This window comes from Microtus ochrogaster, chromosome 18 (assembly GCF_000317375.1).
Source record: "Microtus ochrogaster isolate Prairie Vole_2 chromosome 18, MicOch1.0, whole genome shotgun sequence".
In the NCBI taxonomy this organism is placed as follows: domain Eukaryota; kingdom Metazoa; phylum Chordata; class Mammalia; order Rodentia; family Cricetidae; genus Microtus; species Microtus ochrogaster.
The window spans coordinates 5959021-5973694 of NC_022020.1; the positions used below are offsets into that span (position 1 = coordinate 5959021).

General features: G+C 45.0%; 1 protein-coding gene across 1 annotated transcript in view; it reads right to left on the minus strand.

Moving 5' to 3' along the window:
• Nucleotides 1-14674, minus strand: part of Tmem241 (transmembrane protein 241) — a 133996-nt gene that overhangs the window by 16349 nt on the left and 102973 nt on the right. The window contains exon 14 of the mRNA XM_013349364.2: nt 3761-3825. Within this exon, the coding sequence (XP_013204818.1) occupies nt 3761-3825 (65 nt within the window). The remainder of the gene's footprint in view (nt 1-3760; nt 3826-14674) is intronic.

Below are 14674 nucleotides of genomic sequence, written 5' to 3' on the forward strand. Positions count from 1 at the left end.
AAAAAAAAAGAAAAGTCAGATATCATTCTCTCTGTTCATTTGCAGGAACCCTGAGACCGGTGATTCTGTCTCCAGGGAGCACTGCCCAGTGCCCTAAAAACATTCTCCATTATAAATGAGAGGTGCTACTAGCTCTAGTAGGGTAGAGGTCAGGTTTGCTTTATGACATCCAACAAGGCACAGGATGGTACCTCACAACAAAGAATTATGAGGCCCCAAACACCAATAGTGCCAAGAGTGAACATTTTGATTTTATTTATTTATTTATTTATTTATTTTGGTTTTTCAAGACAGGATTTCTCTGTGTAACTTTAGAGCCTGTCCTGGAACTCGCCCTGTAGACCAGGCTGGCCTTGAATTCACAGAGATCCACCTGCCTCTGCCTCCTAAATGCTGGGATTAAAGACATACACCACCACAACCTGGCCTGATCTTATTTTTAGTTTTTTACATGAATGTATCTATTCTGTGCGTGTGAGCATGAGTGCATGCATGCTATGGCACACGTGTGAATGTCAGAGACAGTTTGTGGCAGCTGGATCGGCACCTCTGTTCACCAAGCTGTCTTGCCAACCCAGAAACCCTGCTCTAGATGGCCTAATCTGAGCAGCTAAGATGCTGCACTTGCAGGAGAAGAGACTAGCCAGCCAGGCATGGCCCAGCCCATGCTCATCAGAGAGCACCTTCCAGGCCAGTTATCTGTGCACTCCAGTGGCTGCAGCTCACCGCGGGCTACCATTTCCAAAGGAGTATGGGAATCTGGATTTGCAGGAAGAAATCACCTAATTTCTAAAATTTGATAACCAATCAAAACATAAGAAACAACACTGTACAGGAAAATACATAGATCTAAAACATTTTAAAAATCCAAGCCCTGTAACCCCTGCCCTTCGTGACTTTGGATTAGTTTAAATTTCCAGGGAACAAAGACTAGCCAGTCCCATCTGGAAACAGAGAGCGGTCCTAGCACTGGGCCATGCTTGAACTCACACAATGTGTGGACCAACCGCCCGGGTGAGAGGCAGAAGGTGGAATTACAGCTTGACACTCTCCTTCTGGAGGTTCACTTTGTGGCTGGAAAATTCTTTGCGGCTGAAAACCAACCCTAATCTCAAAAGTTATAACAACCCAGGGATTTTCAAAGCCAAGGTTCCTTTTGCAATAGATATACATACTGCTTCCTTGATTGGGTCCAAATGGCCTTTCTTTTCATTTTGCCCAGGGCATAACCTCAATTCCACAGACAGAAGCAGCCTGGAGACAGAGTTCCTTCCAGACAGCCAACCACCTTGCTGCTTGCCCGAGAGCAACTGGTTTCTCACTGAACTCAGCCCCGCTCTGATTTCTCTCACTCAGCCCAACACCCAGGTTCCTTCGGTTCATTGAAATTCTATATAAAATATGAAGGTGTGCACGTAAGAAAGAAAAATACTGTCAAGAATTTCGGCTAGCACCATGGAGACAGAAAGATAAACACTATGCCAGCTTCCCTGGGTCCCCTTTATGGGCTTTAACCTTGCAGACTGACTTGTACTGATGACAAGGCTTTGCCTGTGCTTGTTAGTCCCAGAGTCTGGGGAATTTTGGACACACTAAGGTCTGAGTTTGAATTCCAGTATGATATCATCTTATCTATAAAGCTCTGAGGAAAATCGGTTAAATACCACGCTGCCTTATCCAGGAAATACTCTACGGTCCAACCATCACCATGATGCCATCGCCATCACCGAAGAAACACTCTACTGCCCAATCACCACGTTCTTTATGGTTGGCTGTTACTATCACCGAATAAATAGCCCCTATGTTTAAACACTATCGCTAGTCTATGGCACTACTGGGAAGGGCAGGAACCTTTCAGAAGCAGGGTCTCCCAGCACTCGGGAGGCAGAGGCAGGTGGATCTCTGTGAGTTTGAGGCCAGTCTGGGCTACAAAACAAGTACCAGGACAGGAGCCAAGGCTACACAGAGAAATCCTGTCTCAAAACAACAGTAACAATGTGTAAACAAGTAAGAATAAAATAAAGAAGAAAAGAAGAAGGAAGGCGGAGGAGTGTTTCCTCATTTTTACCCTTCTGCTATTGTCCAGACAGGAAATGTCACTGAGAAAGGACAAGAATTCCTTACCCTGTGTGCTCACTTTTGTCTGCCTAGGGTGACTCAGGCAGGGGTTTGCCATTGGACAGGGGAATGAGTGTCTGTGGACACCACAGAAGTAGCAAGTCTGGCTGTCACTGAAGGACAGTTCCTAACGCATACACAAGGCAAAGCCAGCAAGGTGGCCAGGACAGACCAATTTATCAGGATTACTTTGGTACCAACAAGAGAAAAACCTTCCCGCCCACCCAGAATGGGACTGTGCTTAGGTAAGGCTAAGTAACCTAAAGATGATGTAAGACTACACAAGAGGATATGAATGGGTTAAATGGAAACTTTATGTAGTTAAATGGTGACTTTATGTAGGAGACATGGACACCAGCTCCCAGATCATGATACAGAGACTTATTATTAGTTTTGAATACTTGGGCTAGCTTAGGCTCATTTCTGGCTAGCTCTTTTAACTTAAATTAGCCCGTGTCAAAATCTCCTGAGTAAATTGGGAGCATGGGGACCATGAAAGAGGGTAGAAGGGGAGGGGAGAGAATGGAAAGGGAGTGGAGAAAAATGTATGGCTCAATTAAAAAAATACAATACAATACAATACATACATACATACATACATACATACATACATACATACATTAGCCTCTCTCTCTCTACCTTTTGCATCGGGGCTTTTTGCTTTTCTTCCTTCTGTGTATCTTACTTTCATTGCTTCTCATGTCTGTCTGGCAACTGCCTTGCTCTGGTCTCGGGCGTGTTGCCCTCTCTCCTCATTCTCTTCTCTCTCTGTTCTCGTTCTTCCTCTCTCCAGTCTAGATTTCTCCTCCTACGTATCCTTTCTGCTCGCCAGCCCTGCCTATCCATTTCCTGCCTAGCTAATGGCCCCGTTCAGTTCTCATTAGACCAATCAGATGCCTTAGGCAGGCAAGGTGAAACAATGCAATATTTCTTTATGTAATTAGACACACATCCTTACATTGTTAAACAAATGCAGCATAAACAAATGTAACACATCTTTACATAGTTAAATATTCCACAACAGGTATTTGTAAAGGCTTCTGGGACAGCCAATTATTCCCTTCTTAGACACCAAGGTATCAATGATGGCAACCCTGAGATAGATGAGTGGCTAACAGGCATTCTGGTGATATGCTGAGCTGAGTAGTAGTTAGATAAAGAATCTTCATTTGAAAATGTTGATATATAAGAACATGATGTTTAAGTGTACAATACTGTGTACAATACTGTATATCATGAGTTGTGCCAGAGTAAGAGTGTGCTCATTTGAATGTCAATTCACACACTGATAACAGTTGAAAGATAAAGAATCAGGGCTTGCTTCCTCATTTCTGTCACCCCAGCATCTGATAGACTGAGGCAGGAGGATTAATGCTAGTTCAAGGCCAACCTGGGCTACAGTGTGAGATGTAGGTTAGAGAAGAGTGCTTGCCTAGCATATGAGTACTCCCTAGTACTGCAATCAGTCAGTCAACCAACCAACCAACCAACCAATAATTCAATGACTAAATAAAAGAGGGAAGGCTTCACTAACATAAAACTTTTCTCAGGATAAGATATCTACTTAGCACACATTCCTGATTCATTTGAGCAGAAATCAATACCGTGATGAATGTGTGTCTTCTCTCTGCAGAGAACTTACCAGCCCACAGTTGCACTGGTCAGGACCACATCAAACAGCAAGAGTGACAAGCCAGCTGTGATGACCTGCAATACAACAAACGCCATCAGATCAGCAGGAGTCTGGGAGGCTCCCATGTCATTTCTCCCACGCTTTGGAAGGACTGTCTCTGACATCAGTCACCCCTGTCCATAGGCCTCTGCATTTAGCACGGCCTCTAGTCGAAAAGCATGAATATGGAAATGCTACGTCTTGTAGTCTACTGGAATCCCCAAAGAAGCACTGAGTTTTAAACCACTCAGAAGAGAAGTGCAGTGCCAAAGTCACAGAGAAGCTGCATCAACAGTATTTCCCTTGTCTCAATGCACAGCGCCCAGCTCCAGGATCATGACGATCACAGGCCTGTGCCCAGATCCTCAGGTAAACACTCATCTGTCCACACAGCTTCAGCTCTTCCCCTTCTAATACCCTGGACTTTCTAGACTGTGACATGCTTTCTTAGAACCCAGGTGCTTCATGGCAGAAGAGAGCAGTTGAATCTGTAATTATCTGGATCACAGAAGCCAAGGTAGAAGGGAGAGGTTAGGCCTACACCCTTTAGAGCAAGGAGACTCAGGAATGGCGGCCATGGGGTCCAGACTCCAGAGTGTATCTCAGAACAGTTGTCATGGAATGAGTGTGAACCAATGACCCAACTCAGTCCACACTTAGAATGTCTGTGTGACACCAGTTCTGAATTCTGCAGGTCAGAGGAGCTACTTGGAGGAAAGTAACCCTAAAGGACCTGCTTTCTTGCAGTGAGAGAGTGGGGTGCAGCTGCTGCTGAGAGCCATGCAAGCTGGGAGTGCTCAGAAATCTCAGCTACGCCCCATCCCCACCAAGGGGATGCCCTGCATGTTCCAGAGGCCTTTTTGGGTGTCACAGTTGGGAACAAGGCAGAAGGAAGATGGCCAGGGGTGGGTTTAATAAGCCCCTCCTCGCGCACTCTCTTACATTTGACATGGTTCTTCTCCACGTGTGGTCAAAATTCAAAACTGAGCTATCTTGCAGGTGAGATGTCTGATTTTGGAAATAAGGCATGCTACCTGTACAAATGTGTTTACCACCCCCTCACTTTCCAGTAGAGGACAAAGCTGAGGCGGTAAAGGCTAGCCCTAACCTGGAAGCCTGGACCTAGAGTTTCTGAAGGCAGTGACCTTTAAGGACCACAGTCCCACCATGCCCTCCATTTCTACAGTGTTTCGTTTGCACTTTCACCAAATATATTTCATCGAGGTTTTCCCATTTATCTATTTGGAGAAATATAGTTTTATACGGTGTATGTCTGCTTTTGCTCTCTTCCTTTTTATTCACACTTTTATTGCCATCTTCTCTTCATTTGTTTTCATTCCACAATCTTGAACAAAATTAACAATCCTGATAATCCCTCCTTTCTTTCAAAACATTTATTATTTCCTGGAACAGTGCTAACAAGGACATGTTTCCCGGCACTGACAGGAGGGGAAGCTGCAGTCTGCAATGGTTATCAGCTACACTGTCAGTTGGTACACTGCAGTCTGTGATGGCTCTCAGCTACGCTTCAGCTTGGGACACTGCAGTCTGCGATGGCTATCAGCAATTCCGTCAGCTTGGTATACTGCAGTCTACCATGGCTGTTCCACTGCAGCAGTGGAACCCAGCTTACCTCTGCTTTCCCTCTTTCTCCACTACTGCCTGCACCTCATTTTCCTCTTTTCAAAAAAAAAAGTACATTTATTGAGTACAATGTGTGTGTGTGTGTGTGTGTGTGTGTGTATGTATGTATGTATGTATGTATGTATGTGGGCATCACAGTCCATGTATAAAGTGGATGGTTCTCTCCTTTCACCATGTGGGTTCTGGGGTCTGAACTTAGGTGGCCAGGCATGGCAGCAAGAGGTTCTGCCCTCTGAGCCATCTTGCTGGTCTTCCAGCCGTCTTTATCCCCTCTTGGAGGCTTCCTTTGTCCATCTTCTCTGCCTGTTCTCTGATCTACTCTTCATGTGACTTAGTCATGACTAAGAAAAAGGAGGCATCCCTTGTCAGGGAATATTTTCCACCAGGTCTGTGCCTGGCACCTCCACACAGTTCTGGAGCTGAGCAGGAGTCCTGTCTGCGGGGACTTGGGCAGCTGGCCTGACTGTGCCTGTGAACTGTGCCTTTTGCCAAGAAAAACATGGCTTAAAATTTTAAAACCAGTCCTGACTTGAAAATCAGTCTGCTCTAACAGCCATGCTGGTGCCCTTGCCCCTGCTCCTTCCTGGAAATGTTTGTGCAACCTCCCGGCTTCCTCTTGAGCCACATTTCCAGGCTCCCCCTAAGTTTTCTTTTTTAATAAGCAAGACCGCTGATGGCTGTGACGCGCGCTGACATGCCATAAATCGGTGTGGCTTGTTTCTGTCAAGACTGCAGTGGCAGGCTTGCCTGGCAGGCTACTGTGGAGCTGAGCAGGCTACTTTCCCATCCACTCCATAAGAACCATCAGGGCTTGGTTCTCACACCTTCTTTCCCTTACATCACTAATCCTAGCAGGGCAACCTCTCAGAAAGGTGGATGCTGGCAGCCAGGTAGTTGGGCCTGTGTGACCAGTGAACAGTTCCCAAAGGCTGACCTCTCCATGGCTGAGGGTCAAATTCATGTCTGCTCAATGTGATATGTTTCTGTACACAGGGCTGCTCACTCCTAATCCTACCTATGAGGAAGTAAACGACAGTAGCTGAATGCTGTATGCCAGAATATAAAATGGCTCATGTGTAGTCACTAAGGGCAATACCTAAGCAACAGAAGGACCTCCCTTGACTGATGGATGGAGGGCCTGTAACTCAGAGGTAGCGTGTGACTTGCCCCAGGGACTTTGAGGCTTGTGGCAGTGAAAGTAAAACCAAAGCCTTGTCTCCTAGCTCAACCTTCTCTCATAGCCAGGAACTCAAGAAAGGCTCACATAAGTCACATGTGGCTTTAAGAAACCGCTGAAAGGTTGGGGAGACACTAAATTGATAAAACGCTTGCCTCACAAGCATGTGGATCTTACTTAAGTCCACAGGATCCATGTAAAAGCTGGCACGGTTGGCACGGTGGTAGATGCTTGTAAACCCAGTGGTCTCGAGATAGGCACACACAGGCAGGTCCCTAGAGCTCACACACCAGCCTGCTTGACCTACCTGGTGAGTTCCAGGTCAATAAGAGATCGTGTCTCAAATAAATAGTATAGAGAAGCACTTGAAAAGTGACACCTGAGGTTGTTCTCAGACCTACACGCCCATATCCACAAGCACACAATACATGTGAGCATCTACATACACATATGAACACACAAGAGTTCATTGAAAGCAAATCTCTCATTTCCACACATGATGTTTACAGTGACATCATTCACAAAAGGCAGAGTCAGGAGCAACCAAAATGTCTGTTGAGAGATGATGACCAGGTAAAGAAAGTAACTCACAATAGAGAATCATTCAGCTTTGAAAAAGAGAAAAAAAATGTGATGCATATTTCAATGTGGATATCAGGCCAAGTGAAATCAGAATCTACTCAAAGTTATCTGTCATAAAACTCATGAAGGCAGAAAGGAGAATGATAGTTTCCATGGCCTAGAGGAGCCCAGAAGGGAGAGTTACTGTTGAATTAGCCATTATAAATAAATAATATAAAATATATGTATTATATATAATAAATAAATAATTCATTCAGAATTTTAGTTTGGAAAGAAGAAAAATTATTGAGAAAGATAGTAGTGATGGTCATACAATAGTATAAATCTATTTAATGCTACTGGACTAGTCAGTCATTCATGGTGGTTTTAATAAGAATGGCTCCATAGGCTCATATGTTTGAATACTTGATTACCAGAGAGTAGCATTATTTGAAAGGATTAGAAGGATTAGGAGTTGTGTTCTTGTGTGTCACTGGGGGTATGAGAGTTCAAAAGTCCATGTCAAGTCCCGAGTCTCTTTCTAAGCCTGCATCCCAGGTTGTAGCTCTCAGCCACTGCTACAGTGCCATGGGTGTGGCCATGTTCCCCGCCCCTGGCTAACTTCCTGACACTGTAAGCAAGTCCCACTTAAATGCTTTCTTTTGTAAGAGCTGCCTTGGCCCTGGAGTCTCTTCACAGCAACAACAGTAATGAGAATGGTTAAGTTACAGAAGGCAGGGCTCAGCAGTCAAAGCGTTTACCGTGCAAGTGTGAGGATCTGAGCTCAGATCCCAGAACCCACGTAATTGTCAGGTGAACTTCCATACAAACGGTGATACAGGATCCCCAGAACCCACGTAATTGTCAAGTGAACATATCATCCTGCCTGTACTTCCATACAAACGGTGACACAGGATCCCCAGAACAAGCTGGCTGGCACGATCAGCCTCGAGGTTGACTGAAAGACCTTGCCTCTGTGAATAAGGGGAAAATGCAGTAGAGGATGACTTCCCACGTTGCCCTTGGCCCTCTACATGTTCAGGCACACACATATACATGAACAATGGAAAGAAAAAGAAAGGCTAAGACAATAAATCTATGTTTATCAGAGAGACAACAGAGAATTTAGTTCCCAGCTCCCCAGTGCCAACCAGTCACAGAGCAGTCATGCTAACAGACAGCAAGCACAATTTTTCTTGCCCCTCTCCTATTGTTTGCTAAGTACCAGTTTGGGAAGGCATTGATTCTGATGCCTGCTTGTACCAGGGGCATCTTGAATGTCTTGATTTTTTTTTCTGCTATAACAGAATGTGTAATTTACAAAGAAAAAAATTAAGAAGGATATGGTGGCACATGCCTGCAATCAAACTTGGCCATGGTAGGTAAAGGCAAACAAAACCCATGGTTTAATATCTCTCTATCTATCTATCTATCTATCTATCTATCTATCTATCATCTATCTATCTATCTATCTATCTATCTATCTATCTATCTATCTATCTATCTATTTTCAGGGTGGAGGAACATGTGCCACAGTTCACTTGTGGAAGTCAGAGGACAAGTTGCAGGAACTGACTCTCTTCTTCCACATGTAGGTTTTGGGAATTAATTCAAGTTGTCAGCCTTTTCAGAAGCAAGCATTTTTTGTTTTTTTGTTTTTTAAGAAACAGGGTTGTAGCCATGCCTTTACTGGAACTTACTTTATAGACCAGGCTGGCCTTGAACTCACAGAGATCCCCCTGCCTCTGCCTCCTGAGTGCTGGGATAAAAGGTGTGTGCCACAACAACTGCAGAAGCAAGTTCCTTTACCAGTTATGACAGTTAGTTTTAATTATTACTTGATACAATGCCTGGGTTAGGTTAGCCTGTGGGCATGTCTGTGGGGGCCTTATGTTAACTAAGGTGGGAAAACCTGCCCACTGTTGGGGGCACCATTCTCTGGGCAAGGATTGGAAAGGAACACAAGTAGGCACACATTCATTCTTTTCTGTTCTTGAATGTGGACACAATGTGGCTGGCTATCTCAAGACACCCGTGCGGTCTCACAGGCAATAACCTGAAATCATGGTTTATAAACCCTTTCCTTCCAAGTGGCTTTTGTCAGAGTATTCTATCACAGCAACATGAAATGAAACTAAGACACCCACTGGGCTCTGTCACTAGTTCCCATAACCTGCCATAAAAATCTAAAACTAAGGCCAGGGTTAGTAGGTAAAGCACTTGCTGTGCAAGACTGGAGTTCAGATTCCCATAACCCATGGAAAGCCAGGAAAGCGTGATGACCACCTTTAATCCTAGTATCTGGTGGGTAAAGATGGCATCCTTGGGGCAGACTGGCTACTCAACTAAGCAAGCCAGAATTGGCAAGCTCACGGTTCAGCAAGAGACCATGACTGAACAAAAAAGTGGGAATGAATGAGGAAGACAGTATCAGCCTCTGACTACCACACGTACACATAAGTATGCGTGTACACCCCCCTCTCTCTCTCTCACACACACACACACACACAAACACATACACGCACTTGCAAAACGAACACAAAACCCAGAGCACAGACCTGTTTGGGTCACAGTGGGCCTGGAGGTTAGGGGGTTCAAGAATGTGCCAACAGCATCTAGAGTGGCCTCCATACTATGCCATGATATGACATAAGGGCAATCAAGACAGGGCAAAGAAACTGAATCAAATTCAACCTTTTTCTCAAGAGCCCATGATAGCCACTTCCAGAACAGCATCACCTATGAGGGAAAGCCTTGTGAACCTGCAATGGCATTAAATTTTATCATGCATTTGGAGGGGACAGTCAAACTACAGAGCTAGTGACTTGGGGAGTTATCACTGGGGCTGAGAACATGGGGGTGTTCCTCATGCTCCATCTTATACTGTGCGTCCCCAGGCTACCTGGTCCATAGAATGGGATGCATCCTTTACAGTGACTCTAGAGCCACCTCAGTTTCCCTCCTAGTGCTCCACACTTTCTCTGTTCTCCAACCCAGAGGAGACGCTTTCTAGCCTGCTTGGCTCTGGCCAGTCCTTGGTCTCTGGATTATAACCATAAACCAGAGTCCTGGGACTGAACTCCTAGAATGGCACTCAATCTGAGTTCTAATCATGACGACTTGACTACATCTGAAATGAGGGATTTTTTTTTCTTGCTTAACTTGAAGTAGGAAGCTCCACTTCTAATCCTGATCTTGAGATGGGAAGACACAAGCCGTTAATCACACCTTTCTTCTGGGCCACACCTTCGGCTCAAAGCCTATATAAGGACATGGAAGAGGAGAGGCTCTTGCTCTTTGTCTGCTGGCCCTAGCCTTGTCAGCAAGTGCACTCCTTCACTGACGTTAGAGCCTACATCTTCGGGACTCAGCATCTACTGAAAATCCCCAGACATCCAGCTTTGTGGACTGAGCAACTTCTGGATTCTTGGACTTTCTGTTCATAGGCAGCCATGGTTAGATTAGCCTGTGAGTCATTCAAATAAATCCTCCTTCTATATACAGAGAGTCACTCTGTTCTGTTACTCTAGAGAACCCTGGATTTCTGACCCTATATCCTACCTGCTATTTTCAGAAATAATGAAACTCTTATCCGTTTTGGATCTCCCAAATTTCACTGTCTCTGTTCTTTCCTTGCCCTGGACTTTAGGAAAGCACAGGTCTCATGTCCAGGGCTAGGTAACTTGTCCATGTTCCTTATTGAACAGTTGGTTGGTCTTCAGCTACATCAGGGAAACCTTTTACCTGAGCAGCAGGCAGTTCCTGTGCCGTTCACACACAGTCGTGATTAGAACTGAGCTTATGATATTCCTGAGCTGAGTCCAGAGGTTAAGGACCCTACTGGAGTAACCATCTTTCAACCTTTTCAATACCTCCAGTCACCTTTCATGCAATAATATTGCTAAAGTTACAAGAAAGCACCTCAAATGAACTACATTCTGTCCTTCAAAAGTGTCAGGAAAAGCATCTGCCTTCCTCTAAGAGCTCTTGAAGTGGCTAAAGCTGCCCCTTGCGGAAGGCTTTCAGCTGCTCTCAGAATTTGCCATCTAGAAGATGTAAGAAATGGTCATTAATGTTAATTGCTTTTCCTGCTTTTAAAAAGCAGTTTTAGAGACACGGGTTTTTCCCAAAGAAGAAAGGATCTTGTCAGCTGTGCATGTCCCTGAAGCCCTGAGTAATAATCACCACGTCCCACCTCAGGCGCAGCCCGAGCCAGCAGCAGCAGGACTCAGTGCAACATGCAGCGTCAGGCTTTGTTCTTCTTGGCTTTGTCAATGGGTATCATAACTTTTGTGTTATTTAAACAAATTTTGCTATTTAAAGTGGATCAAGTTTGTTTTTCAAACATTCATTTCAAACCTAAGGTGGGGTGGGGTTAGGGAAGATCAGTGGGGAACTTGCCAGATAGTGAGATAATTGGGGGAAAAGTTGGAGATTCCGGGTCCCTGTCTGTTGTTACTTAGATACACATGACTCCTTTGGCTGTTGTTTTTGAGACAAGATCTCACTATGTAGCAGGCTGACCTGGAACTCACTATGTAGATAAGGCTGGCTGTGAACTCCCGAGGGTCAGGCTGCCTCTGCCTCCTGAGAGCTGAGGTTAAAGGTGCGTGTACTATGCCCAGCTGTCACAACTCTGAAGAAGAAAAGTTATACACACATTGCCTGCTTCTACCCCAGACACCCCTTAGCTAGTTCCCCAGACAGTTTCTGGGCATCACCCTTTCCTCAGTATGTTCCCCTGCTGGAGCCATCTCAAAGCCCTCCCTAAGCAATTCCTGCTCACCTCCCAAGAGTCCATCCCTAGAGAGCCTTTCCTGAACTTGACCCCATGCATGTATCATTTCTTCTCTGGGTTTCCATGGTCCCTTGTCACACACATGCCATACACATACCAACATGGTCTGGTCCCCCTAAGCAGTGTGTGTGCTAATCAGCTGTGTGTTCTCAAATGCTAACAACAGAGATCTGCATGGGACAGATGCCTCGTGAGCTTCGTGTGAGCTTCGTGTCACCTGAGAGCTTGCAGGAAGTGCAGCAGTTTAGACCCCATCCCTACAGAACGTGCTCAGGGGACAGTACGCACACTCAGAATGGGAGTCTGTTCCAACGGCCTCCAGCTGCTCTGCCACACCTCCAGGGACAAGATGAGCGTTCTCAAAGCACCTGTCCAGGGCTGCAGAGCCTTAAAGGTCTATGACAAACAGTCCTGGAGTCTGTCCTGCTGACTCACATAGGGATGCCCCAAATCGAGCTTATTGCTAAGTTCAAGTGGAAATCTAATATGACATTAATAACTTGCTGGGCAGCAGTGGCACATGATGTGGGAGTGTCATATATCAAACTGTTGATTTCATTGGTTAAGCAATAAAAAAACTGCTTGGCTGGCCCTCATAGGTTAAAACATAGGTGGGAGGAGTAAACAGAACAGAATGCTGGGAGGAAGAGGAAGTGAGCTAAGACTCGACAGCTCTCCTCTCGGGAGCAGACGCCTCAGAGAGACGCCATGCTCCCCTCTCCCGGGAGGAGGCGAGAGCTCTGCTCTCTGAGGCACACGCGATGAAGCTCCGACCCAGGATGAACGTAGGCTAGAATCTTCCTGGTAAGCTCACCTAGCAGTACTACAAAGATGATTATAAATGGGCTAAATTAATATGTGAGAATTAGCCTAGAAGAGGCTAGATAGAAATGGGCCAAGCAGTGTTTAAATGAATACAATTTGTGTGTTGTTATTTCGGGGCATAAGCTAGCAGGCGGCCGGGGTGCTGGGGACGCAGCCCCGCCGCTTATATTACTACAGGCACATGTCTTTAATCTCAGCACTGGGGAGACAGAGGCAGACAGATTTCTGAGTTCAAGGCCAGCCTGGTCTCCAAAGCAAGTTCTAGGACAACCAAGGCTACACAGAGAAACCCTGTCTCAAAAAAAAATATTTAATGTGCCAGAATTTGTTGACTCCCCATGAGAGCCCTTACCCACTGGGAGGAGTGGATGGAGCGTGGGCAGAGGGGGAGGTGACGACCTGGGAGGAGGAGTAGGGAGAGAGCTGTGGCTGGAATGTAAAATACACAATGGAGTACTACACAGCAGAAAAAAATAATGGCATCTTGAAAATTGTGGGCAAATGGATGGAGTTAGAAAACATCATTTTGAGTGAGGTAACCCAGACCCAGAAAGACAAATATCATATGTACTTACTCATAAGTGGCTTTAAGACATAAAGAAAAGAAAACTAGCCTACAATTCATAATCCCAGAGAACCTTGACAACAATGAGAACCCTAAGAAAAATATACATAGATCTAATCTACATGGGCAGTAAAAAAGACAAGATCTCCTGAGTAAATTGGGAGCATGGGGACCATGGGAGAGGGTAGAAGGGGAGGGAAGAGGAAGGGAGGGAGCAGAGAAAAATGTACAGCTCAATAAAATCAAAAAAAAAGGCACACAAAAAATTTTTAAAATGTGGAGTATAGATATCAATTTAAAAAAATTAGTAAGAAGTTGACATGGGATACCCCTCTGTATGCTGTAAAAATGTTTTATTATCATTGGTTAATAAAGAAGATCCTTTGGCCTACAGCAGGGTAGAATATAGGTAAGAAATTCAAGTAACAAGACAGGGAGAAAGAAGGCAGAGTTGGAAAGACACTAGCAGCCACCAGAGGAGTAAAAGCCAGAGCATCACCAGTAAGCCACGGAGCATGTGGTGATGCAGATTGTTAGAAATGGGCTAATTTATACATGGAATTAGGCCGAAAGACGCCAAACATTTATAAATAATATTAAAGGTCTGAATGATTATTTCATAAGTGGCTGTGGGGACTGGCAGGCGGGAGAGAACAGATGGGACAGAGAAAAGACTTCCAGCTACAATAAATCACTGTCATTATTTGAGAGCTGGAAGTCCCTAAAAGAAAGTCTGACAAGAAAGTCCTTAGTAGGTCCCAGGTTTAAAAAAAAAAAGTGGAATGTGGTCGTTCACTTGTAATCTTATATCTGGGGAGGCGGAAATAAGAGGTCCTTGGGGCTCACTGGCCAACCAGATGAGCCAAACTGGAAAACTTCAGGTCACAGTAAGATAGTGGTTCAAAGCCTTCTTAACACTGCAACCTTTAATTCAGTTCCTCATGCTGTGGTGACCCCAACCATAATTATTTGTTGCTACTTTACAAATGTAATTTTGCTACTGTTATGAATTATAATGTAAATATCTGATATTTGGGAAGGTCTTAAGCAACCCTTGTAAAAGGGTCATGACCCACAGGTTGAGATCTGCTGCAGTGAGAAATTTTTTTAATTTATTTATTTATTAAAGATTTCTGTCTCTTCCCCGCCACTGCCTCCCATATCCCTCTCCCTCCCCCAAGCAACTCCCCCTCTCTCATCAGCCCAAAAAGCCTACGGGTTCCCTGCCCTGTGGGAAGTCCAAGGACCTCCCACCTCCTTCCAGGTCTAGTAAAGTGAACATCCAAACAGCCTAGGCTCCCACAAAGCCAGTAC